Consider the following 27,977-nt stretch of genomic DNA (forward strand, 5'->3'; position numbering starts at 1 on the left):
TCTCTTGTTTGGTCATAAACTGTTTTCCTTTCCAAAGATCTGATAGGTAGACTACCAGTGTCTTCTTGAACTGAGTGTATGGTTGGCTTAAATGGCTGGTGGCAGGGAGGTGGTAAGTGCAGGGGTACCAGTGGACTGGGGGGAAGAATTCAACTGCCCCACCCCAGCAGGTAACCAGGAAGAAATCCTGAGTGGCGGGAGGCCCAGGTGGGGGAGGGGAGCAGGCTCATAGAAGCTAAGAACCACACCACAGAAAGCTTTGCTGGTTGGTTGTGTAGTAAGGAGGCTTGAGGTTATCTCTGGACCAGAGAACAGACCAGGTGAGATTAAAACTTGCCCCGCCCCCAAACCAAAACACCTGGGACCCTCTGAAGCTGAGAACAGGAGCTGAGCCAAGAAGCAGGGCCCCCCCCTCCCCTGCCCAGTGGAGAGTTTAAAATCAAATAAAATTGAGGCCAAGCCAGCTGAGAAGAAGCCCAATCTCTCTCTCTCTCTCTCTCTCTCTCTCTCTCTCTCTCTCTCTCTCTCTCTCTCTCTCACACACACACACACACACACACACACACACACACACACACACCACCAGGCCACACTGTAACTTGAACAGTGTGTCCTGGAAGCAGAGCTACACTTTAAGAAGGACTTAAAAGCCAAGAAATAATAAGCCAGGATAAGTAGACAGAGAAAGCAGAAGACCATCGAAAACTCCTTTGGGGGAAAGGTAGACCACAATACAACCTCAGAAGAAGATAACAGGGTCAAATCTCCAACATCCAAAGCTCCCAAGAAAAATATGAACTGGTCTCAAGCCATGGAAGCTCTCAAAAGGGCCTTCAAAGAGAAAATAGGAGAGATAGAAGGAAGATGTAGGGAGAGAAAGGAAAGAATGGAAAGAGAAATGAGAGCAATGCAGGAGAGTCCTGAGAAAAAAGTCAACAGCTTGAAAAGCCAAATGGAAAAGGAGATTAAAAAACTGTCTGATGAAAATAACTACCTAAGAATTAGGATTGAACAAATGGAAGCTTATGAGAAACCAAGACACAGTAAAGCAAATCCAATTGAATGAAAAAAATAGAGGACAATATGAAATATCTCCTTGGAAAAACAGCTGACCTGGAAAATAAATCTAGGAGAGATAATTTGAAAATCATTGAACTACCTGAAAACCATGACCAAAACAAGAGCTTAGACACTATCCTCCAAGAGTTTGTGAGGGAAAATTGCCCTGATATTCTAGAAGCAGAAGGTAAAATAGAAATTGAAAGAATCCACCGATCACCTCCTGAAAGAGATCCCAAAAGGAAAACCTCTAGGAATATTATAGCCAAATTCCAGAACTCCCAGGTCAAGGAGAAAATATTGCAAGCAGCTAGAAAAAAGGAATTCAAATACTGTGGAGATCCAGTAAGGATAAAGCAAGATCTAGCAGCTTCTGTATTAAAGGACCAGACGGCATGGAATATGGTATTCCAGAGGGCAAAGGAACTGGGACGTCAGCCAAAAATCACGTACCCACAAAATTAATCATAATCTTTCATAGTAATAAATGGGATTTCAATGAAAAAGATGTCTTTCAGGCATTTTTGATGAAAAGACCTGAACTGAATAGAAAATTTGACTTTCAAATACAAGACCCTGGAGAAGCATAAAAAGGTAAACAGGAAAAAGACTTCATGAGGGATATTAAAAGATCAAACTGTTTACATTCCTACATGGGAAGATAATACTTTGATATCATAAGAACTATCTCAGTAAGAAACTCAGAGAAGACACAGGTCTGAACTGAATATGAAGGGATGATATCTGTAAAGCATTTATGTTTTGTTCTTTGTGGGGCAGACAGGGTGGGCTGTCATGTCTGGGGCCAGATTTGGGCTTGGAGCCTCCTGGGTCCAGGGCTGGTGCATTGTCCACTGTGCCACCTAACTAACCCATGATGACATCTTTTAAATAGGGTTGAGGTGTAGGAGAAATAGACTGGGGGAGGGGGAAGAGGAGAGATGGTCTGTAGAGAGGTAGTTCACATGAAGGAAATAAGAAAAAATCTTATGGAGGGGAGGGGAATAGGGAGAAGGAGTTGTAGAATGAGTGTACCTTAATATCATCAGAATTGGCTCAAAGAAAGACTAACATACATACTCAAGTAGGTATAGTAATATATTTTTGCCCTGCAGGAGGGAAGGTAGATAAGGGGGGTGGGGGGAGAAAGGAAGGAGGGAAGGGTAGATTGGGAGAGAGAGAAGTAAAAAGCAAAACACTTTCAAGGAAGGTGAAGATGTTCTGCATTACTGCACAAGTATGACATACTGAATTGCTTGATCTCATAGGGAGGGTTGAGGAAGGAGGGAAGAAGAAAAATTTAGAACACAGAATTAGCTCAAAGACCTTAATCTCATCAGACTGGGCTCATGGAGGGAATAACATTCACATCCAATTGGGAGGAGTAATCTGTTTAACCCTACAGGAAAGTTGAAGGGGAAGGGAATAAGGAAGGAAGGGTAAAAAAAAAAAGGAGTGCAGAGAGGAGAGGATAGTCAGAAGTAAAACACTTTTGAGGAGAAATAGGTAAAAGAAGATAGAAAATAGAGTAAATAACATGGGAAGGGAATAGGATGGAGGGAAATAGTTATGATGTTTGATTATATTGGCAAAACATATGGTGCCTACTTTGATGGGCTATTATGAAGAAAATTCTCTGTCAAGTTTAAGGTACTATATACTGGTTATGATGAACAGGATGTTGTCAGAAAAACCTGGAAAGACCTACATGAACTGAAGCAGAGTGAAATGTGCTGTATACAAAATAACAGCAATAGTGGGGGATGATCTGCTGGGAATCACATGTTTATTTTCAGCAAGGCAATGATCCAATATATCCCTGAAGGACTTATGAAAATTGCAAGCTATCTACAGAGAAAGAACTGATAGTATCTGAAAACAGATGGAAACACATTTAAAAAAAAATTTTTTCCTCTTTGACAATTCCTTAATCTGAAGTTTTGAGGTTTTTTGTTTTTTTTTACTGTTTTATCTCACAGCCTAGCTAATGTGGAGATGTTTTCCATGACTACTCATGTATAACTTATTTGGAATTGCTTGAGTTCTTGTGAGTGGGGGTTGGGAATGGAGGGAGGAAGAGAAGTTGGAACACAAAGTTTTAAAAATTGATGTTAAAAAAAAATCCAAAATGTATCTGAAGATAAAAGAATGAAACTGAAAATTTATACTAAAAACAAAAGACAAAAAAACAACAAAAGAAAATCTATCAATTGAAGAGTGTCCTTATTTTTATAAATTTGCCTCAGTTCCTTATATATTTTAGTAATGATATTTTTTTAACCAGAGAAACTTGCTTCAAAGATTTCTCTCCAGTTTCCTGCTTTTGTTCTAATTTTAGCTTCATTAATTTTGTTTGTACAAAAATGTTTTAATTTTATGTAACAAAATTATCCATTTTACCTCTTGGAAAGCTCTCTTTCTTTCGTTTGGTCATGAGCTCTTCCTCTACCCTTAGATCTGTATTGTAGTTTCTTCTTGGTTCCATTAATATTCTTATGATATCACCCTTTATGTATAAATCACATAACCATTTTGAACTTATTTCGGCAAACAGAATGAGATATTGGTTTGTGCTTAGTGTCTACCAGACTACTTTCCAGGATTCCCGACTATTTTTTTCAAATACTGAATTCTTGCTCCTGTAACTTGGATTTTTGGGTTTGCCATACACTGAATTGGTATGTTCATTGGCTTCTATATACTGTATATCTAATCTCTTCCATTAATCAACAACTATATTTATTCTCTATTACCATATTGTGGGGGGTTTTAGGTTTGTTGTTTTTTTTTTTTTGCAGGACAGTGAGGGTTAAGTGACTTGCACAGGGTCACACAGCTAGTAAGTGTCAAGTGTCTGAGACTGTATTTGAACTCAGGTCCTCCTGAATCCAGGGCCGGTGCTTTATCCACTGTGCCACCTAGCTGCCCCCTGCCTCTAGTTCTTTTAAATGGAATTTCTCCTTTTTAAAATTAATTAATTAATTAGTTTTTTGCAGGGCAATGGGGGTTAAGTGACTTGCCCAGGGTCACATAGCTAGTAAGTGTCAAGTGTCTGAGACTGGCTTTGAACTCAGGTATTCCTGAATCCAGGGCCGGTGCATTATCCACTGTACCACCTAGCTGCCCCAGAATTTCTCCTTTTAAATCTTCTTGATTGGTTTTGTTAGTAATATACAGTAATACTGATGATTTGTATGGGTTTATTTTATATACTGCACCTTTGCTGAAGTTGTTAATTTTTTCAATTAGTTCTTTAGTTGACTAGTTGATTGTCTAAGTAGAAATCATATCATTTGCAAAAGGTGATGGTTTTTTTCCTCTTTGCCTGTGCTTAATCATTTAATTTCATTTTCTTGCCTTATTGCTATAGCTAACATTTTTAGTATAATCCTGAATAGTAATGATGATAGTGGTTATCTTTGCCTTACTCCTGATCTTATTAGAAAGTCTTCTAGCTTATCCTTATTACAGAAAATGCTTGGTTTTGGTTTTAGATAGATCTTTATTTTAAGATTTAAAATTATTTATGAAAAGCTCCATTTGGGGGCAGCTAGGTGGCGCAGTAGATAAAGCACCGGCCCTGGATTCAGGAGGACCTGACCTGAGTTCAAATCCAGCCTCAGACACTTGACACTTACTAGCTGTGTGACCCTGGCAAATCACTTAACCTTCATTACCCTGTCCACCCCACAAAAAAAGAGCTCCATTTGTTGTTGTGTTTTCTAGTGTTTTTTAAACAGAAATGGGTATTGCATTTTGTCAAAAGATTTTGCTGCATCTTTTGAAATAATTGTATTATTTTTTCTTGTTTTTGATGTTGACATGGTTGATTATACCTATAGTTTTCCTAATATTGAACCAGCCTTGTACTATTCATATTAATCAATCTTGCTTAGTCATACACAAAGTGTTTGTTCTTTGCGATATATATTGTTGTAATCTCCTTACTAGCATTTTATTTTAAAATTTTGCCTCAATATTTATTAGAAAGCAGTCTGTGCTTTTTCTGTCTTGGATCTTCCTGGTTTGTTGATGGAATTTATCAACTAATATCTTAGCCCACTGCATCAGTCTCTCCACCAGGATACATACATCTTTGGAGCAAAAACAATAGGATAGGGGCAGCTAGGTAGTGCAGTGGATAGAGCACCAGCCCTGGAGTCAGGAAGACCTGAGTTCAAATCTGGCCTTAGACACTTGACACTTACTAGTTATGTGACCCTGGGCAAGTCACTTGACCCCAATTTCCTCACCCAAAACCCCCCCAAAAAATCCAAATCAATAGGACACAAGGAAAGACACTTTGGCAACTCATCTGCCAAGAACTACTCTTCTCTTGCACAAAGAGATCCTGGCTCTATTGGTCTTCCTTCTAAAACACTTAATTAACATAAATCCACCCTAATACCAGCTTGGTTTCTCCTCACTTTTATATACTGCTTAGAGACAAGCCTCATATTAAGAAAGATGTTGGTACCTACATTTGGGTCATTGATAGTATTTCCACTGCCTTCCACCCCACTGATCAACTCCTGCTTTCTTGATGGGGCTAACAAGAGCTACTTAGAATAATTGCTGTGAACTAGGGGTTTGGCTATCATATTACTTAATTTTGTAATTGATGGATTCTTTGAAACACATCAGCAAGCCTATTCATATAGTTACAAGGGACTTTTTGAGTTTAGGGGAGGGATGAGGAATTATCATCTATGAATTTGTTGGCATATGGGAATTTTTCCTCTGGGAGGGACCTCTTTTCCAAAGTCATTCAGCAGATGGTTCTCAACTTTAAGTCTCAGAGGACTGCTTGTGGCACTGAGACATTAAGCAAGGGACTTGGTAGCCAATTATATGGCAGAACTTGAACCCTGGTCGTCTTCGCTCCAAGTCTGTTCTTTAGCCACTCTGTGATGTTACCTTTCATATAGAGCAACTAATCTAAATCCTCATTTTACTGATAAGGAATTTAAAGGTCCCCATGAAGTAAAATAACACCCCTAAGGGCAGAAGAAATTGTATAATTTGGTGTCTTTTTATATCTGCTTTCTTATCTCTATAAGAATCAGAATAGTCTATGGATGTCATGGGTATTGTTAAAAATACAAGGGAAAGGAAACAGGAAGACATCTATGGACAGTTTTCTATAGCAGACAGCTTTATGGTCACAAAATTGAATGAGAAGTATAGAGAATATAAGGTCCTGCTGTGTTTGGGGTTTATTGATTTTTAAATTCTAATTGATATCTTGTGTTTTTACATCACCTTCGTTTCTGAATATATGCCTCCCACCTTCCCTACCTAGTGAACCATTCCTTGTTAGAGGATTGCTATTGATTTATTTTTTTAACAGCAGTTGATTCATTAGAATGAAGCCTAACCTTGAAGGGATTCTTCCACAAGGCGGTTCTTCTGTGCATAAGTTAAAGTCACGCAAGGCCCTATGACAGATTCCGCAATACAAATGCCTTTGTTCAGCAGTCTTCTGAATATTGAGATCAAGAAAGGTGAACCAAAAGGACACACACGATGAGGTTTTTGCCAGTGTCATATAAAATGTCTTTCAATGAATTAAAAAAAATGCCCCAAGGATTATCTATTAAATGCACAGCTCTCTCCAAAAGTTCTTATTCATTTATGATATAATAATTACATCGAACACCAAAACACTACAAAGTTATCTTAGTGAAATCCATAGTGACATGCCAAAAAAATTAATCCCCACAGTGGAAAAATCTAGTGGATATTAAAAAAACATATTGTCAAGACTATGACATGTGTCATTTTTCCTTGATGCCGTGGCTTCCAGTCATCAACACCATGATCTTGGAAGACTCATAATTAAAAGCAACATGACAGTGTAATGAAAATAGTCTGAATGAATGAATGAATGAGAAAAAATTTGTTAGGCATTTATTATGTGCCAAGCACTGTACAAAATGCTGATGCTACAGATGGGGGGCGGGGGAAGCTGTCTCCACTTTTAGGAGTTTACATTTTGGGAAAGACAGCACACACATGATTCAGCTGCAGGGCTATGGAAAGGCCTGGAGGTCCTAAGGATGCACAGCATGGTGAATGGCAAGGCTCAGGAGACCTTGGGTCTTTCTGACAAGGCCAGGAGCCTGAAAAGTTTTCAGCTCACCACCATTGGGAAGGGAGGAGGGGCTTAAGAATCAGAGTGGAGGAAGGTAGGGAAGTGAGACAGCATCAGGTCAATAGGAAAAAGGGGAAGGGGTCATTGGCAAGAAGACTGAAAGTAGGATCAGGGCATTGTGTAGGAGAAAGAAAAAAGTGCTCCTTATTACCCAGCTTCAACTGGGGTCCTCTTGGTATCCTCAAATAGTAGGAATAAGTAGACTACAGCATATTAGAAAAGGTGATTTGGGGCAACTAGGTGGCGCAGTGGATAAAGAACCGGTCCTGGATTCAGGAGGACCAGAGTTCAAATTCGACCTCAGACACTTGACATTTACTAGCTGTGTGACCCTGGGCAAGTCACTTAACCCCCATTGCCCTGAAAAAAACTAAACAAACCAAAAAACAAGAAACAGAAAAGGTGATTTCAGCAAGAGAAGTGACATAAAATACATCACTGAAGATGGAGAGAAAATGATGTTTATTCTTCATGGAATTGACAGCGTTGTACTTAGTCAAGACTTGGGTTCATCTCCCACCTAATGATGTGTGCCTAGCTGTGTGACTGTGGGCAGCTAGGAAACTTATCTGAGGATTTGTTTCCTCATTAATCAAATATGGATTTTTTTGCATTTGTAATAGATGATCATTATGAGGCTCAAATGAGATAATTTATGCAAAGCACTTTCCAAACCTTTATGTGCTATATAAATCAGCTATTTTATGTCATTGTATATATAGCATAATTAGTATGCTTAGAAAGGTTGTCCTTTCCTCCCTCACCTCCTTATTCCCATTGGTATTTTTGACCTTCATTTCTATATATTGATTTTGTTATTTGATCTAATTCTATAAAGTATTCTCTTGGAAATTTAATTGATGTAGTGTGAAATTTATGGAGTAATTTAAGTAGTATGTTCATTTTTAACTTATTAGTCTGGCCTAACCTTAAATGTTGTATATCTTTCCAATTATTTAGGTCACCCTTCATTTTCTGTTTTACTCAATTGATTGCTTAATTTTCTATAGAACAAAAATTAGGTATTTTTTCAAAAATTTATTCTCATCTTTGACATTTTTCTCCTGCTGTTCATATAGTCTTCTAGTGTTTAGACAATGGTACACAGAGACATACATGTCTCTGTGTGTGTGTATGTGTGTGTGTGTATTGCTGAGCCATTTATGCTTTTTTGTTGTTGGTTAAAATATTTGTATATGCTCCCAGGGTGTTTCTTTCTTTTTTTTTTGCGGGGCAGTGGAGCTTAAGTGACTTGCCCAGGATCACACAGCTAGTAAGTGTCAAGTGTCTGAGGCTGGATTTGAACTCAGGTCCTCCTAAATCCAGGGCCAGTGCTTTATCCACTGCACCACCTAGCCACCCCTTCCCAGGGTGTTTCTAAAGGAAAGGTTAACCAAATTTATACACACACACACACACACACACACACACACACACACACATATGCCATCTACATATCTTTGTATGTATTAGTTTATATAATGAATATATGTATGAATTATATATATAACTTTATGCAGTAAATGTATTTGCTGAAAAGTTGTGTGTGAATCAAATACTGACAAATAGTGTCTTAAATATATTAGTGGAATTTAGCAGCAGCTAAGTGGCATAGTAGATAGAATACTGAGTTTGGAGTTAGGAAGACCTGAGTTCAAATTCAGCCTCCAGTCATTTCCTCTGGGCAAATTACTTAAGCTCAGTTTCCTCATCTGTAGAGGATAATAACATCCATCTCCTGTGTTTTTTGTGAAAATACCATGATATATTTTTTTAGTGCTTTGCAAACCAAAGTGTACTATATAAATTCTATAATTGTTCCTTTTTGTGTCAATCAAAGTGACAGTATATTGGGTTTGTGTAAAGAGCAGTATATCTGTATTTCTAGTGTTTTCCCTGCCTCCACACTCTTTTAAGTCAGGTATTACAAACAGGATTAACCTTGACATTAAATTTGGCCTTTATGCGTTAACTTTTTGTCTAGGAAAATTGGCCAAGCTCAACCATACGTAGGCATAAAAGACAAGTGAGAAAGCATTCTTGTGTTCTCCATTTTCTGTAAAGCTGGGAACCATGGTTTTGAGATCAGATAGTTACCCCAGTGGGAGATTGTGTCAACAGAAGAAGTGTCTGTTCATGCTTTGGGCATTTCAGCTGGTAGGAGTGGAGAATTTTAATTGCCAGCCTGCTGAGCCTATGATGGCTTTTACTCTGTAGTAAGACAGGCAATAGGGACAATAGAGAGGTGGTGTTTTGTTGGTGGTGGTGTTGTTTTAAAGCACCAATCAAGATCTAAAAGGTTCACATCAGGAGGCAATAATGTCCTTCCATAAATTTCTTATTGATGTCTAGATTGTTTATGGTGGTTTCCTTGGTCTGTAGTCTGGAGTTTCCCTTGGATTTTGGCTCATTTATTTCTAGAATACTTAAGACAAATGAGAGAACATGGGTAGTTTAAATTTCCCTTTGACCTGATCTCTACACATTTATTTAAAATTTGTAATACTAACTTGAATTTCTATAGTGCTTATGGTTTTCTAAACAACTTTTCTTCATGCTGGTAGTTGTTGGTATTTCTTTTTCCTGCCTTATCAATGAAGAAACTGAGGCTTAGTTGGCCTTAAAGAGGCCAAGTGATTGACCTACCCAGACTGGAGGTGAGACCTTTTTACTCCAAATCTAGTGTTCACTGCTCTACTGCCTTCATTCCTTTCTTGTAATTTACTTGCTTCTGGAATCACATAGCTCTGAGTATGAATTATTCTGAATACCAGCTTCTTTCCTTAGATTTCATAGACATTGAAAATAATTTTGTCCCTTTTCTCTCACAGTAATAGCTTCTTAATCTGAAATTCGAGTGACAAGTGCATGTAAATTAGTTGACTTCCCAAGTTATGCCAATTCTACTATACCCATAAAAACATAACAGCAGCTAGGTGGCGCAGTGGATAAAGCGCTGGCCCTGGACTCAGGAGGACCTGAGTTCAAATCCGGCCTCAGATACTTGACACTTATTAGCTGTGTGACCCTGGGCAAGTCACTTAACCCTCATTGCCCCACCAAAACACACACACACACACACACATACACACACACACACACACCCCAAACAAAACCAAACCATAGCAGCTTAGTCCTGGTGTCTATGGTAATTAATCATTGTAACAGGAAATAAGGATCACTATAACAAAGTGAAAGTTTTGGATCAGTCAATCAAAAAATATGTTACCTCTCAGCAAGCCTGACAGTAATGATAAACTAAGCTTGAGTTATCATCTTCGGTTCTATAGATTATTAGTTGGGAAATGGATAATTTTTATCTATTGCTAAACTAAGACACTAAGTGATTGGATGATTATTTGAAGATTTTCAAAGAAAGCAATGAATGAAAGACAGTTCAATTTTCTTTAGCATTAAATGTGGTTTACTTCTTTTAATAACTCTTATTATATTTCTCTTGAAGGGCCTTCAAGGGTTTTGAAGAGTAATAAAAGAATCTGAAATTCAGGTTACCTTGTTTTGAGTAAGATTATGGTAATTTTTCAGCAACTGTGTTCATTTTTACATAGTTGAGGAAGTGAAACCCAGAGCCATGTCCATTAACAGTGAGAGCCAGAAAGGTATGTTGGGAAGTACCATATAGGAAGAATCAGGAGACCTGCATTCTAAGTCAATCTTTAGATTTAACTGACTCTGTTTATATGACATAGAGGCAAGTCATTTCAGTTCTATAGTCTTTAGTTTACTTATCCGTAGAATGATGGTGAATCAGGTGTTACTTCGCACTCAAGCACAGTTGTTTAGACTCTCCTTACTGGTAGAGATTACTCTATGGTCCATGCTTATGTAAAAGACAAAGTTAATAGGAGTATGCATAGAGGAGCTCGGGCCACTTTGAGAGGATTCTTCTTCCTCAGTTTTTTATCTTGGTTCAGAGATCTCTTCTCCATGAAGAAAATCTGGGACAGCATCTTGCCTCTCCATTATCACTCTATCTCTTGAAGATAGTAGTCAGAAGAACAAGGCACTCTCATTTCCCAAATTCTCACCAACTCCACCCTTCACTCAGAACATGGCACTTATAGCAGTCATTCTTGACCAGCGAGGAGAGTATTATTCAAATGAGTTTGATTTCTGGATTATATTTTTAACCTCTAAAGCCCTACCCTGCTCAGATTCCATTAAGCACTAACCGTCTGGAAATGTACTTTGTGGGGTAAAGATGTTTAAAAAAATAATCTGAAGTCTAAGTTTTCATCAAAAAACACCATTAATCTCTTCACCTGATTGATTCTCTCCCGCAAAAAAAAACAACACAAACAAAAAAAAACCCCTCAAAAAACAGTACTTCAGTAATATAATGTTTCAGACTAGAATTTGAAATGTGGATCATTTATATTTTGTTTTATCTTGGGATTAAGTTTCTCTTCCTATTAGGTTTCTCTTCAGATAATCTATTTATTTAGTGGTAGCCTTGTTGTTGCAACCTGACACACCATTTGAAAGTAATCATGGGATTTTAAGGGCACAGATGCAGAGCTAGAAGAGAACTCAGCAGCCAACCTCTTACCTTTACAGATGAACCATCTTGAGAGCTAGGAAAATTAAGTGACTTGCTGGAGGTCATAAAAGTTATGTATCAGAGATGGGATTTGAACTCAGTTCCTCTGACTCCAAAGCCAGTATCCTTTCTACTGAACTATGCTCATATTTTACAAGTCAATTTTTGAGGCAGATAGGGAGGGCATAGAGTAAGGGACCTGAAATCAGGAAGACCTGAGTTCAAATTCAGCATCAGACACTTAGCAGTTGTGTGACCCTGGGTAAGTCGTTTAACCCTTGTCTGCCTCAGTTTCCTCAACTGTAAAATGATGCTTATAATAGCACCTACTTCTCAGGGGTTGTTGTAGGGATAAATGAGATATCTGTAAAGCTTTTTATAAATAAATGTCAAAGTGCTAGCTATTATATATGTTAAAATATATAAATGCTAACTATTATGATTTTTGTTATTCAGTTGTTTCAGTTGTGTCTGACTCTTTGTGACCCTATTTGGCTTTTTATTGGCAGAAATACTAAGGCGATTTACCATTTCCTTCTCCAGCTCATTTTCCAGAAAAGGAAACTGAGGCAAACAGGGTTAAGTCACATGTCAAGTTTGCACAGCTAGTAAGTATCTGAGGCCAGATTTTAACTCATGATGTGTCTTCCTGATTCTAGGCCTGACACTCTGTTCACTGTACCACCTAAGTGCCCCTATTATTATGGTAACTATCGTCATCATCATCAAGAAACATTTGATCATCACTTTACCATTTGCATCATTTCCGTTCCTTCCCCTCATCTCTCAAATATTCAGGAATGAGGGGTTAAAGTCCTTTTTCTAAAAGGCCCCTCAAGAACAGGTTAGAAGCAAGGTGAACATATGTTGCTGTGAGGACCTGAAGACTCAGCATTCCCAATCTATGTGTTTGAAGCCATGGACCAACAAAAAGAAAAAAATTTAAAAGCTTCAGAAATTTCTTGGCCAATGTTAATTAATGCATCTTCAAAGGCATATAAAGCCTGGAATTTCACACTTCGTGGCAGAGCCTACAGGTTTTCATTTTCTTGAATCAAATTTCCATTTCCACACAAGATTAAGTGAAGAAATTACAATAAGTCAGTAGAGAATGAAGTCACCACCCCTTGTGGCTCTCTAACCTCCAAGAAACCCAGGGAAACACTTGAAAATAAAATAAAAGTGTGAACTTAGTATTAGCCTATACCATGAGGAAATGTGTTCCCTCATTTGCCTGTCGTGGCAAAAACCCATGCTTTTCTGTTTGCCAAAATTTTATGAGCCAGAAATCTGTGTTGACTGATGATCATAACAAAAATCCTCACATTGACTGATCATGGTGGTTTTTTTTAAAGAAATCCAAGCTGCTTTGTATAAAATAAACAATACCAGAATGTGTTTACATAAAGGGGTAATAATCATAAGATATTATTGATTGAAAAAATGTGTTATTAGATTTCTATCTTTTCTTTATTTTTAACTGAAGGAGAGAAGGTATAACTTCCTGTTGAAGTAAGGAGATGGAGGATCTCATTTAGTAGTATAACAGGGCCTTTCAGAAGAGAACAGTACTCATTTTGGGGACTTTTCAAGATAATGTCACTGAACACTGTTTTTCACATGTTTTCATAATTTTAAACATAAACAGCTAATAAATACCCCCAAAAAGCCTTTTCTTCTCTCCACCCCCACTCTCACTATAGTTATTGAATGTTCTGTGAAATCCAAGTTTTCGATAGTTTGCAAAAACATTGGTGTTTGGTTTTTTTTTTTTTTATGAGAGTTTGTACAGTAATTTTTTTGGGGGGGTGAGGCAATTGGGGTTAAATGACTTGCCCAGGGTCACACAGCTAGTAAGTGTTAAATATCTGAGTTCACATTTGAACTCAGGTCCTCCTGACTCTAAGGCCAGTGCTCTATCCACTGCGCCACCTAGCTGCCCCATGAGTAATTTTTAAAGGAGCTGTATATTCTGGAAAATGATTACTTATTATGAGTGTAAAAATAGCCTAGCCTAGATAGAGGCTACTTTTCCCTGTTAATAATAGGATATACCATATGAGGGTATGAAGGAAGCATCTTTTCGTTGGAAAGCTATCTGTTCAAACTGTTTCAAATGTTGAAACAAAGGGAAAGGGCCCGTGAAAGATGTCATTTGCCTCTGACACAATGCTGTACTTTTAAGTGTGTGTATTTCTTTTGCGTGTGTGTATTTCTTTTTAATTTTTAAATTTTTTTTTGCAGGGCAATGAGGATTAAGTGACTTGCCCAAGGTCATACAGCTAGTAAGTGTCAAGTGTCTGAGGTCAGATTTGAACTCAGGTCCTCCTGAATCCAGGTTATCCACTGCGCCACCTAGCTGTACACCACCTAGCTGTATCCCCATCCCTTCTAATAAATGTTTCACTTATAAGCAAAGAAATTTCTTTCTCTAAAGAAATACACAGGGGCAGCTAGATGGCGCGGTGGATAAAGCACCAGCCCTGGATTCAGGAGGACCTGAGTTCAAATCTGGCCTCAGACACTTGACACTTACTAGCTTTGTGACCCTGTGCAAGTCACTTAACCCTCATTGCCCTGAAAAAAAAGGAAAAGAAAAAGAAATAAAGAAGGGATGGGGATGAGGCACAGTGGATAGAGCATTGGATCTACAGAAGCACCTAAGTTCAAATGTGGTCTCAGACAGTAACTGTGTGACCCTGGTCAAGTCACTTAACCTCGATTTCCTACAAACAAAAACAATAAAAAAGAAGGGCTATGGAGACTACTGAAGCTAGAGGAACATTGGAATCATATATCCAGAGGTGGAAGAGACCTCAGAGGTTTTCAAGGGATACTTTTTTTTTTGTATCTTGAAATCTTTTTGGCAACCTGGGGAAGCCAGTGGGTCCCTTCTCAGAATAATGGTTTTAAATGCACAATACATACATAATTTTTACATAAGAAAAAAATATTTAAATAGTTACCAAAATAGTTTTTTAAATGAGCTAACAAACCTCAAGGTGAGAATCCCTAATCTAGTCTAACCTCTTCATTTTACAGGTGAGAAAACTCAGGTAGTTAGTGTCCTGGGTGGGATTTGAACATGGGTCTTTTGACTACAGAGTCAGTTTTCTTTCCCCCTGGCAGCATGGTTTCCAGTAATTGTCTTTTCCTAATGGGAAAGTTGGCTATTGGGAAGCACTTCCTCGATGTACTTTGTGCTCAATGTGTTCAGAGAATGAAAACAACAGGAGATACATAGTCACCTTTATGGTTGGAATTTTTCTGTTTATGGTCATTTAGAAAAAGAGACTAAGAAAAATTGCTATCCTCTAGAGCCAATTTCTAGTACTGGAGTCAAAAGTGATTTATGATCTGATAAAAGACAAAGAACAAGTGAAAAAGTCATCCTATACTTTCTTTTTAATGTAACATCCCACCTAAGACTACTGTCACCCAGAGCCATACCTAGGAATGTTTTTCCCTGGTGCAAATACTGTAATATGTTCTGAAGGTGTACAGAGTGGGAAGGGGTGGTAGCAGGAGACAGAATGTCCTTTTGGTGGAGAAGTCCCAAGATGACCCGAGGCCACTGACAGTGCTCAGTTGTTTCTTCACACTTGGCACTGAATAAGTCTAATTTGTTGGGGGAAAAAGGGGAGGGGGATGAGGCAGCAGAAAGCAGATCTGTGCTTTCATAAATATCCTTCATCATCATTGACTTCCTTTGCAATCCTGTGGCCTAGATGGTCTCAGAGAAAATGACATCATAGCTAAGTTCCTCCATTTGTCCCTAGTTAGTTAACCTCTGGTAAACATTTTATTCCTGTACTCTAATTCACTTGATGGCTGGGCTCAAAGATTCCAAAGCAAAGATTCCATAAGCAATGGGAACAAGTAATAGCATTCTCTACCAATTATCATTTTGCAAACCTCAAAAGAAGCAAGTGTTTCAAATCCCTTCAAATAATGCCATAAGACAATACCTGGAGCAGTAGAACCCATAAAAGGATGGGGTGAGATTATTTTCTAGCCAAAGACAGCTTAGAAGGTCAGCAGGAGGGGTCTGTTCCACTGGGGCAGGAGTGGAACCCGACCCCGAGGTCGAGCCAACACAGATCCAGCCCCAGGCTGACTGCACCAGAGAAAGAGACCTCCAGAGCCTCTGAATTGACTGCAGCACCAGTGTCTTCTAGAACTAAGCTCACAGTCTGATGAGAGGGCTGAGTGGTTGTCCAGGGGGAGATTATAGGGGTCTCTGCTGACTGTGAGGTGGAACTCGGTTTTACCCCTTCTGGGAACCAGGAAGCAGCCTTGAGTGGTGGTGACCCAGGGGGGAGAGGGACACAGGCTCACCAGAGCTATCAATCCAGTGAAAAAACAAAAATTTTGTTTTCTGGTTGAAGAGCAAGTAGGCCTGTTGTTATTTTCAGACCATAGCATGAAGGCTAGGTGAGTGGAGAATGTGCCTCTCCTTAAACTGTACTGACTGGGACCCCCTGAAGCTTGGGACAGTGCAGCCTGGACACAGTGCCCTGCTTTAGGGAGTAAAGTCAAGTAAAAGATAGGCAAGATGAGCAGAGAGAGAAAGATGAAGACCATAGAAAGTTTCTTTAGTGACAAGGTGGATCTCAGTGCACCCTCAGAAGAGGATAGCAACGTCAGGCCTCCTACATCCAAAGCTTCCAAGAAAAATATGAATTGGTCTTAGGCCATAGAGGTTCTCAAAAATGACTTTGAAGATAAAATAAGAGAGGTAGATGAAAAATGGAAAGAGAAATGAAAGTGATGCAGGAAAGTCATGGAAAAAAGTCAGCAGCTTGAAAAGCCAAATTGAAAAGCTCTCTGAAAAAAATAATTGCCTAAGAATTAGGATTGAGCAAATGGAAGCTAGTGACTGTATGAGAAACAAAGACAGTTTGAGCTCCATGAAATTTTTTAGATTTTCAGTGTGAACATTAAGACCTTGGGAATTGACAAACATCAGAGCTGAGAAACATCCAAGACAACCCTAGGTTTGAGGAAACATTTTTTCCCTCCCAGAGTATCCTAGCTACTGTCCCTTTGAGGGGTCCTTCAGTGCCTGTACTGTACTCAAAGTGACTCACCCTACGTTCAACCCAGTCCCCAGTCCTCCTTGTCCCACTTCTTAGTCACCCCCATTCTATACACATACATTTCTGGGCTCTGGGTCCAGACAGGAAATGAGACCAAAAAATTGTAAAGAAAAATCCCTGGATTGTAGAAATAAAAGCATCCTCAAGAAGTCATGTCCCCAGGGGGCAGCTAGGTGGTGCAGTGGATAAAGCACTGGCCTTGGATTCAGGAGTACCCGAGTTCAAATCCAGCCTCAGACACTTGACACTTAACTAGCTGTGTGACCCTGGGCAAGTCACTTAACCCTCATTGCCCTGCAAAAATTAAAAAAAAAAAAAAAAGAAGTCATGTCCCCGCTACCTGGATAGGATTATGTTCATCACCCAGTTTGCCTCACTTGGATTCTTTGCTCTCCCTACCTTGCCTCATTCCTATTCCTCTCTCTGTATGCAGATGGTGTGTGGGAGAAGCTACCCCTCACCCCCTTCACAAACACATGCACATACATGAACACACATTTCTGCCCAAATACTGTCCTTTCAGCTGTTCTCTTTCCCAAGACCTTCCCAGGCAGCAAGATGCATTTGATGGAGAGGCCACTGCTGTCAGCCCTGAGGAAAGCCCCCTCTTTGGACCAGTTGTGTCTAGCTTGGCCTCTGCTTTTTTACCCCACTGACCCAGGGAACCCCAGGAGACAACCAAGGTCTGTCCCCTACAAGATACTTCTTACTCCCTTTTTGACATTGTAGTCAGGGCCTCTCCTTCCATCAGTTTGTATAGAAAAAAATCTCCATTTCTGAGAGACAACTTTTTTGAGGGTTTGCAAGATGATAATTGGTAGAGAATGGTGTTACCTGCTCCCATTGTTTCTAGGCCTATGCTTGGGAATCTTGGAGACTAGCAATTGGTTGAATTAGAATATAGGAATAATATGTTCTCCCATTTACCAAAGGTTAACTAACTAGGGACATATGGAATGTCTTATCTATGATGCCATTTTCTTTGGGCTTAGGATTGCAAAAGGAAGTCAATGATCACAAAAGATACTTATCAAAATATTTTAAAAGCAAGTTCAAGTTCTCCAGGTTAAGAATCCCTAGGGGATATATGCCAAGTTATTTGGCAAGTGCTGGGAGAGTGGCTTTAGGTTATTTTCTCAAGTGCAGAGTCAAAAATCTCATCAAGGTATTTGTGATTTTGATTTCCTTGGGATTCTCCATGTGAAATGCTAACTCGGGGTTCATAGGGGAAGGAAAATCAACTTCCAATACGCAAAGATCTTAATGAGGCCTTATTAATATAGCTCTGCATAAATTTATATACTCATGTATCTATTCTGGAGCAAACATACTAAATCATTTACATTCCTCAGGGTAAAGAAGGATAACGCAGTTATAAAAGTTTAGGAAGTACGACCATGTCCTTATAATAACAAGATGATGACAACAAGAGTAATAGCTTTTATATGGAACTTCAAGGTTTACATAGTGCTTTATGATAATCTCATTGTATCCTTACAGCCACCCTGGGAGTTAGGTGTTGTTATTATACTCATTTTATAAATGTGGAAACAGAGGAAGAGGTTTAGTGATTTGGCCAACATCATGTGCTTGGTCAGTGTCTGAGACTAGATTTTAACTTGGGTTTTCTTGACTCCAGATCCACTGTGATACTTAGCTGCCCTATACAAATAAAAAGAAAGGGAAATAGAATCAAGAGTCCAGATGTTATGGAAAATACTGCATCAGTTAAAGTTGTTTTTTCCCCCTGGACACACAATTCTGTTATAGGCTCTGAAGGTCAGAATTGTGCCTCTACATTGGATTCAATTAGCATGTTACCTCTAGCTTCACATCTCCAACTACCTACTGGACATCTTGAAATTGATGCCTTATAGACATTGGGGGTCACCAGTATCATTAGCTATGCCCTCCATTAACTGGCGAGATCTTATAAGTTAATTTCCAGATATTGAATGCATTTTGTTGTTAACTAATACATTGTTAACTAATGATATTTTCCTTCTGATCATTCTCTTTGGTTTTCTTGGTAATATTTAGAAAGGCTAATGATTTTTGTTATTTATTTTGAATTTTGCTACTTTACTAAGGATAGTGATCATCTTAATGAATTTTTATCTTAATTATCTCTAGTTCTCTACCTTTGGTGCATCAGTTATAGAAATAGTAAGTTCCTTCATTCCTTCCCCAACCAATGTTTCCTTGAGTAGAGTTCTTTTTGATCCTCCAAGCTCATAGATTCTCTCCATTTTAATTTTCTCTGTGACCCTGAGACAAGGTGGCCCTCTTAAAGGAAAATAGTATTCTCTAGCCTTTTTACATAATGAAAACATTGGATCATTAACTAGTCTTTTCAAGCTATTCAGATTTATTTAACTTGCTTTAATGTCTTTCATTTGATATATTTGCATCTCAAATATTGTCCACAATTTTAATTTTCTCAAAAAGAATGCTTTTTTTTTTTTTGCGGGGCAATGAGGGTTAAGTGACTTTCCCAGGTTCACATAGTTAGTAAGTGTCAAGTGTCTGATGTCAGATTTGAACTCAGGTCCTCCTGAATTCCGAGCTAGTGCTTTATCCTCTACTCCACCTAGCTTCCCCGTAGAATGCTCTTTAAACTTCACTATATTTAATTTTACAGAGTGGCAATTTTTGTTAGCATTTTGGAAATTCGTGTTTTTGTTTTTCTTTTTTTCTTCTATTGATGATAAGTGGTCCTGAGTGATTGACTAGAATTTCTTGGTACATAATCTCACTCCTCTTAGCTTTTCGAAATATTTTCTCTTTAATCTTTGGACTTTGGATCCTGGTAACCACATTTCTTGGTAACTTAAATATAGGATTCTCTTCTAGTGGTATCCTATGGATGCTATTTATCTGCAAATTGAATTCCAGTTTCATTCCTTCCATGCAACTCTCTTATATGATTTCCTTTTGCTTTCTTTCTTTCTTTTTCTTTTTTTTTGCAGGGCAGTGAGGGTTAAGTGATTTGTCTGAGGTGACACAGCTAGTAAGTGTCAAGTGTTTTTATGATTTCTTTCTTTCTTTTTTTTTAGTGAGGCAACTGGGGTTAAGTGACTTGCCCAGGGTCACACAGCTAGTAAGTGTTAAGTTTCTGAGGTCAGATTTGAACTCAGATACTCCTGACTTCAGGGCCAGTGCTCTATCCACTGCACCATCTAGCTGCCCCTATGATTTCTTAAAATACAGTATCTAAGCTTCTGTTTTCCAAGAAAGTCAGTGATGTGATTCTTAGGTGATTTTTTTCAACATTAATCTTTGAAGGCCTTTTAAAAAATACCAATATCAAATGTTGTTTCAGTTTTCATAATGTTTGACTTTGATTGACATGGTTAATTATTCTTGTTGGTTCACCAAGCTTTTGAATTATGGCTCCTTTATAACTTTACTAAAGTTACTTCTCTCAGTCTCAGCTATTTTTTTTCCTTTCAAATTTTTCAGTAAGTCAAATTCCACTTCTCTTTTCTTTGAATATTTTCATCAGACACTGCAATCACTCTTAGAATTTTTGAAAAAGAAGGGCAGGGAATAAGCATTTACATAGTGCCTACTTTGTGTTAGACACTGTGCTAAGTGCTTTACAAATATCATCTCTTTTAATTTGTGTCCATTTTCTTCTTTTTACCTAGGGTTCAAGTGGTAGTTATTTCAGAATTTTTCTCTTCTACAAATTCTACTAGCATATAATATTTAAATATTGCCTTTTATTTTCTTATATCTGGTAGTGAGCTTGGGGTGGGGGGAAGAGTTCTTTCCTATACCCTTGTTATCTTTTTTTGTTTTGTTTTTTTCTGTTTCAGTTTGTCACATTTTTATCAGTTTAAAGGTGATGAGAAAAATGGATTTAAATCAAAAGCCCTGTTACATTGTCTGAAAAGGCTCATTAAATTTTGAGTCATTTAAATTTAGAAAATATTTTCATCAATAGTGAAAATTTAAGTGAACATTTAAGAAGCCCTAGCTTAGCCATCCCCAAATGACTCTTTAAAGCATTTTTTAAAAAAAGGAATACCTAACATATACTTGTACCTTTCTTTGTTCTTTCATACTTTTTTGTGGCAATTTTGCACCTTTTACATTCAACCTCTTTACTTCTTGAAACCATGCTAAAAGTTTGTATAAGGATTCAGGTTCACTTAACATAAAATTGCTTCACATCTTATTATCAAGTGCCATTTAGTAAGATTTTGGGGAAAGCCCTAAAAATCATGATAATTCAGCATCTTGCCTTTCATGAATCCCTGTCATTTAGTCAGGTCAGGAAAATATTTTATTTTCAACTCATCATATAATACCTAATAAATTCTTTTTTCCCCTTCCTCATTTTGGTGGGAATCATAGAGGAATGGATGTTTGCATAGAAAATATATGGCATGATTTCTATATCCTTTCATTGTTCAGGTGCCTTATTTCTATAGGATAGTATGTACTAGAGAGTTCTGTTTCTACTTGTATGTTCAACACATTAGAGCCACAATCTCTTACTAATTGAACAGACTCATAAGTAAGCAGGAATGTTGTTTTTCAGTTGATTTACTCATATCAGTTATCAGAGGGGAGAATTTATTGCTTTTTATCTCTGTACCTCTGTTTCCCCAAAGGGAGGTTAAGCTTTTGTCCATAATGTTATGTGGCTATGGAAGAAAGCATTATAAACCCCCCACAATTTAACCATTTTATTTGTTTTTTCATCATACATTTTTATTTCAAAATAAATGTTTATTCCAGCTTCTCCTATCTGTAAGCTTTGATTATGGCAGTCATTTTGGAAAATCTCCCCTTTTGTCTTGTAAATTGTAAACAGTGTGTTGACACTGTAATTTGTTTCACAAAAAGTTATGCCAACCAATTTTTTTCAGTAGACTAAGGGTCCTGGGGGGAGATAAAAATAAATATGACATGATCCTTGATCTCAGGAATTTTACAGCATTGTTAAAGGCTTGGATTATAGTTGTTAAATTTGAATACTTATTCTTCTGTGATATCTATAACTTCTCCCCTTTACTCTCCAGCCTAATTTCTAATTTCCTTTTTTAGATTTGATCATATTTTACCTGGATTATACATTATCTTTTCCTCCTTGCCTAGACTTGATTTCTCCTTTATTTAGTGTTGATTTTTGGCACAGAAAAGTTTGCCACTGGGTCACCATGCTCCTTATTTTGACCATGACACCTCCCTGCTCAGAACCTTCTAAATAAATTTCCTCTGCAGTTACTTCCAACATTTGTTAAGCATTCACTCTGTGCAAAGTACCGTAGCCGAAATTTAGGATAAAAAGACAAAAATTAAATCCTCTCTGTACTCAGAGAGCTGATAGGCTACCAGGAGTGACAGAGCATGGATATAGAGAAGTAAATTTGAAGTCATTTGAGGAGTTTCCCACTTGAGATAAGCTGCCCACGAGCTCCAGGTAGAGATATCTAGCAGGAAATGGGCAATATGGGGCTAAAATTCAGAAGATGTTAGGGTTGAATATATAGATTTGAGAATCATCTGCATGAAGATAATAATTGAACCCATGGGAGGAGAGAACAAAAAGGGAAAAAGAAGAGGGTCTGGGAGGAGGGAAGAGTCATAGGGGAGACAGATACTTAAGGCATAAGAGATGGATAATAGTCTCACAAAGGCTCTTGAGAAGAAGAAATAATCATTTCCATATTAAGCTAAGTAAGCATTAGAGGCACAGTAGAATTATAAGATAGTCTGAGTCCTCAAAAAAGTCACAATGTGGTTGGGGAGACTAGACCAAATACTTGGAAAATGGCAAACAATTCAAGTCTATCTTATTAAGCGCTAAATCATATGATAGAAACTATAAACATTGGAGGAATTCAGAGGCTGAAGATGTAAAAGACAACATAGAGAAAGCAGGATTTGACTTGGGCTTTGAAACATGAGGAGAATTTGGTTAGGTGACAAGAAGGGAGCACAACTGAAGTATGAGAATAGGGGAAGTGACACTGAGGAGATATTAATCTTCAGGAAAGGTCTTGAACAAATTAGTTTAGACAGATGTTAATGAGAATAATGTTTACTAGGAACCAACATTGGTTCACCAAGGAAAAGGATGCCAAGCTAACCTCCTTTATATTTTTCTGCCATAAAATTACTAGAGAGAGAGATTAGGCAGCGTCATGTCAGAGACATAATATTTCAAGATTTCAGGAAAGCAGGCAGATCTCTCAGGGCATGCTCCAGTCTTGCCTGTAACATTTTAGTGAGTCACTAGAAGAAGCAAATTTTTTTTGAAATATGCAAAGGACAAAGTGCTTAATGAACAAAATAGCTTACCAATAAGTAAGCACTTATGAAGTGCCTACTGTGTACCAGATACTATGCTAGGCACTGGAGATACAAATAAAAAGAATGAAATGATACCTATTCCCTGAATAGTTTACATTCTAATGGAAGATGACAATAAGGACATACAAAATGAATACAAAGTAGTTCAGGAAGGAGAACCCTAGACATTCTTTATATATAGAAAGTGGTGTTTGAGCACAGTCTTGAAGAAAGGGAAGGATTCTATGAGATGGAGCCAAGGAGGGAGTGCATTCCAGGCATGGTGTTTTGCCCATGTAAAGCATGGGGCTGAAAAATGGAATGTTGTATGTGAGGAATGGAGAGAAGGCCAGTTTGGCCAGATTGCAGAGTGAAGGAGGGAATGTGATTTTTTTAAAATTAATAAAGTATTTTATTTTTTTTCCATTACATGTAAAGATACTTCTCAACTTTTGTTTATACAAGCTTTACAATTTCAGATTTTTCTCCCTCCCTCCCCTCCCTCCTCCCTCCCCTAGACAGCAGGTAATCTGATATAGGTTATATATGTATAGACATAATAACATTAAACATATTTCTGCATTAGTCATGTCACAAGAGAAAAAATCAGAGCAATGATGAAAAACCTCAAAATAGAAAAAAACAACAGCATCAAAAACAAAAGAAATAGTATGGTTCCATCAGCATCTATACTCCACAGTTCTTTTTTTTTTCTTGGATTTGGAGATCCTCTTCCATCACAAGTTCCCTGGAACTCTTTTGTGCCATTGCATTGGTGAGAAGAATATAGTCCATCACAGTAGATCAACACTCAATGTTGATGATACTGTGTACAATGTTCTTCTGGTTCTGCTCATCTCACTCATCATCAGCTCACACAAGACCCTCCAGGTTTCTCTGAACTCCTCTTGCTCATCATTTCTTACAGCACAATAGTATTCCATTGTATTCATATACCACAACTTGTCCAACCATTCCCCAATTGATGGGCACCCCCTCAACTTCCAATTCCTTGCCACCACATAAAGAGCAGCTATAAATATTTTTGTACATGTGGGTCCCTTTCCCCTTTCCATGATTTCTTTGGGAAAAAGACCCAAAAGTGGTATTGCTGGGTCAAAGGGTATGCACAGCTTTATTGCCCTTTGGGCATAATTCCAAATTGCTCTCCAGAATGGTTGGATCAGTTCTCAGCTCCACCAACAATGGATTAGTGTTCCAATTTTGAGGGAATGTGATTTTACTCTAATGTGTCTTTTGAGCTATGTCTCACGTTTCTTCTTCTCATGCATTCTATATTCTCTTCAAACTGCAGTGTTAGCTATGTTAAATGTGCTTCCATGACTCTTCATTGTTTTTTCCTTGCTTGGAACCTTCCCACACCCTCTACCCCCAGTCTTGACCTATCAAGAACCTACCTATCCTCTGTGAAAAGCTCCTCTGATTATCTCAGCGAGTAATAATCTATCAGTCATCTAATCATAGAATAATAGAATATTGAGGTTGGGAGTTGGGAGACATTAATGATCATTCAGTCCAAGTCTCTTATTTTGTAGATGAGGGAATTGAAGCCTTAAAGAGGTAAAGAGAAATGACCAAACTGGATCTTTTTAGCACTGTACATTTATGTACTTATATTTTAAATCTGTTTTACATTTATGTGGATCTTATCACCCCAATTCGATTGCAGATTCCACTAGGGCCAGAAACCAGATCATATTTATATCCATATCTCCTCCAGGTCCCAACATGAATCCTTGATAAATGTTTGTTGAATGCATGGATTATTCATTACATTTGTATAACATGAAATTCTTGAAGAAACTGGAAATCATGTATTGTTGACTGAGAGAAGACTTAGAGGGGGAAAGGAGGGAGAGATGTAATAGTTGTGTGCAAAATTTGATGTGTTATCATAAAGACATATTTGCTGCAATTCTTAAGGGAAGAATTACAGCTAAGGAGAAGAAATTACAAGGAGTCAGGAAGAACTTTCTAACAAAATTGTCCAACTTAGACTATGGCTATACATAATATACATTTAATACATACCAACAATTATACACACTACTTTAAAAGATCTATGATTTCATGTGTATAGATAGCCCTTATATGCAGTATAGGTCATGACCCCTCAGTGACTTAGAAGATGGTTTCATGAGTTGTTTTAGTTCCTCCAAAAAAGAGAGAAAAATATTTGATGGCCAACCATCCAGGGACAAAACATTCCACATTTATCTAGGATGGTCTCAGGACCAGATGTAGACTGTCACTCCTGGACCTGGACCTGTAATCTTGTTGGTTTGGTATATATTGGACTTCCTTGAATTTACATACCTCTCTAGCACAGTCTCCAGGAACCAATGGTCATCTACATATCATTATGAAAAGGACTTTGATAGAGAAGCAGCAATACGAGATTACAATGATATAGCATGTTATATGGTTTATAAGTAAGCACATTTGAAATGGGGAAAAGTTCCCCAACAAATAAATGACCTAAATGTAGACTGACATATTGCTTCATGAGGTGATGAGTCCCCCAGCACTTGTGGTTCAGGGGATTTCTTTAAGCAAAGGCTAAATAACCACTTGCTGGGTACATTGACCACTTGGGTCAATACCTTTGTATAAGTGGTCCCTCATAGTTGGAATTTAATTCCTCATTACCTTCTTCCTTTCAAAGTATAATTCACATCCTACCTCTTACTCAAGGTCTTCAATGTACCTACCTCCCCCCACCCTCAGTTATTAGCATTCTCTCTTACAATTACTTTGTATTTCTTTATATATTTTTGTATTTATTAACTTGTATATGTATTATATAACTACAATGAAAGTTAAACTCCTTTTCTTTTCTTTTCTTCTTTTTTATTGTGGGGCAATGAGGGTTGAGTGACTTGCCCAGGGTCACACAGCTAGTGAGTGTTAAGTGTCTGAGGCAGGATTTGAACTCAGGTACTCCTGAATACAGGGCTGGTGCTTTATCCATTGCACTACCTAGCTTCTCCAAGATAAACTCCTTTTTAAAAAAAGAGTAGTTGATTTTTTTTTGTCTTTGTATTTCCAACAATTTCAGTGTTTGAGTTGAGTGGAGGAGGTTCCTTTTTTTCGGGTCCAGATTGGACTTGATGGTCTCTGACATTTCTTCCAGTTCTGAAATCATGTGATTCTGTGATCCTCAAGGTCCCATCTGGATCTCTTAGACTAGTTGAACATGCTCGGTGTTGCTCTAAGATGAACTAGTTTGATGTTTTATATGCCATATTCATCTCTGAACTCTTTAGAATTTGCGGGCTTCTTGACCTAAAGAGTAAAATCAGTGGCCAGGATTCTACAAAATAAGCCAGCAGTTGTTGACAAGTTTTATTTTTGTCCTCTTGGGATTTCATTAACATAGAGAGCTCCATGGTGAGAAAGCTGTCTACCAATTCAGATGCATAAATGGTAGTGTTAGAGAGTTTCCTGGGGACACAGAGGGTGACTGCCAACATTACCCGACCCATATGTGTCAGAGGTGGGTCGTAAACCCAGGTGTTCCTGCCTCTGAGACTGGCTTTTTATCCACCATACCATGCTGGCTCTATACTCTATAACAAGTATGAAAATTGTATTAAGGGAAGTGAGTTAGATAAGTTGTTCATACATTACAATACAAGTTCACTCCTTACTACAAGCCATGAATGCTAGGGGGGAAATGGGTCCTTTGGATGTAGGCTGTCATAAAATATGTTCCCTTTTCCTTCCTTAGGCTCTGTGAAATATATAGCATTTAGATGTCCCAGATTGAGCTTTACAGATGAAATTGAAAAGTTAAAGCCCCTATCTCCTATTTTCAATTTTCGTCTGTGACTATTTTAAAGGGGCTACTTTTTTTAACCCCTCTGCTCTCTCCCCTTTCTCCAGTCTTTGGACTTCCCTCAAATTAATACAGTTAGTTTATTCCTGTTTCCTATGGTTTCCAGTTATAGGAAGGAGCCTGATTATTTTCATTCAGTGCCTTTCTCCTATCTCTTTCCTGCAGAAAAATGAGTAATTCTGTTAACTCTACCAAGTAAAGGGGAAACTGGAAGTTGAACAAGATGGCTAAATTCTCTTTGAAAGGATCACAGGCAAGTGGTCGACACTGACGGAAGAGAAACTCTTTGAGAAGTGACCACTGCTGTGGCATTATTGTGATGATTATTCTTGAAGCTGTCAGTCCGCATGCGGTGAAGAGGACTTTTCATTCCACAGAGGTGAAAAGTGTGCATGTTCCCGGAGCGACTTTTTTTTTTTTAATTTTTATTTATTTTTGAATCAGAAACAAACGAACAGCTCTGCAGAGCTGAAAGCTTCCTTCCCTTCCCTAAGTCGGTTCAGGGTGCGCTGCTGCTATCCTGCAGAAACCCGGCTGACATCTCTTGATTACAGCGAGAGGTGGAAGGACCCAAACTTGCTGTCTCCCCCCTCCCCCCAGAGATTGTTAGTCCATTCCTTTATAGTGGTTCATTTTGGCTCTCTGTCATCACCAGGATGCTGGCAGGGAATGTGTGTCATGGTTACAATAGAGTGTGGTGACATATAACAGCCATGGAAGCCCAGCGGGAAAGGCTACAAATTCCAGGGTTGACCTTGGAGTAAGTATTGTCTGTCTTTAATATTTTAATGCTTTCTGCATGGCTAGCTTTCCTGCAGCCAATAGCTATTTAGCATTTGTTTGTACTGACAGTCTCGGAGCACTGCAGTGTGAGGTGGAAGGAACGCGTCTTAAATGCATCCGCATTTGGTCTCTGCTAATGTGTATGAGCCTAGACCC

The 27,977-nt window shown here is 38.2% G+C and overlaps 1 protein-coding gene across 3 annotated transcripts in view; it reads left to right on the plus strand.

The window, feature by feature from the left end:
* Positions 1–27,977, plus strand: part of MAST4 (microtubule associated serine/threonine kinase family member 4) — an 808,011-nt gene that overhangs the window by 501,569 nt on the left and 278,465 nt on the right. The window contains exon 1 of one of the 3 annotated variants that reach the window (XM_043988953.1): positions 27,598–27,798. The exons of 1 other annotated variant lie outside the window; for it this stretch is intronic. In XM_043988953.1, coding sequence (XP_043844888.1) covers positions 27,752–27,798 — 47 coding nt within the window. In that variant the 5' untranslated portion in view covers positions 27,598–27,751. Of the gene's footprint in view, positions 1–27,597; positions 27,799–27,977 lie in introns of those variants that run through there. One more of the 3 variants, XM_043988971.1, reaches the window with a different exon arrangement.

This window comes from Dromiciops gliroides, chromosome 1, assembly GCF_019393635.1.
Source record: "Dromiciops gliroides isolate mDroGli1 chromosome 1, mDroGli1.pri, whole genome shotgun sequence".
In the NCBI taxonomy this organism is placed as follows: domain Eukaryota; kingdom Metazoa; phylum Chordata; class Mammalia; order Microbiotheria; family Microbiotheriidae; genus Dromiciops; species Dromiciops gliroides.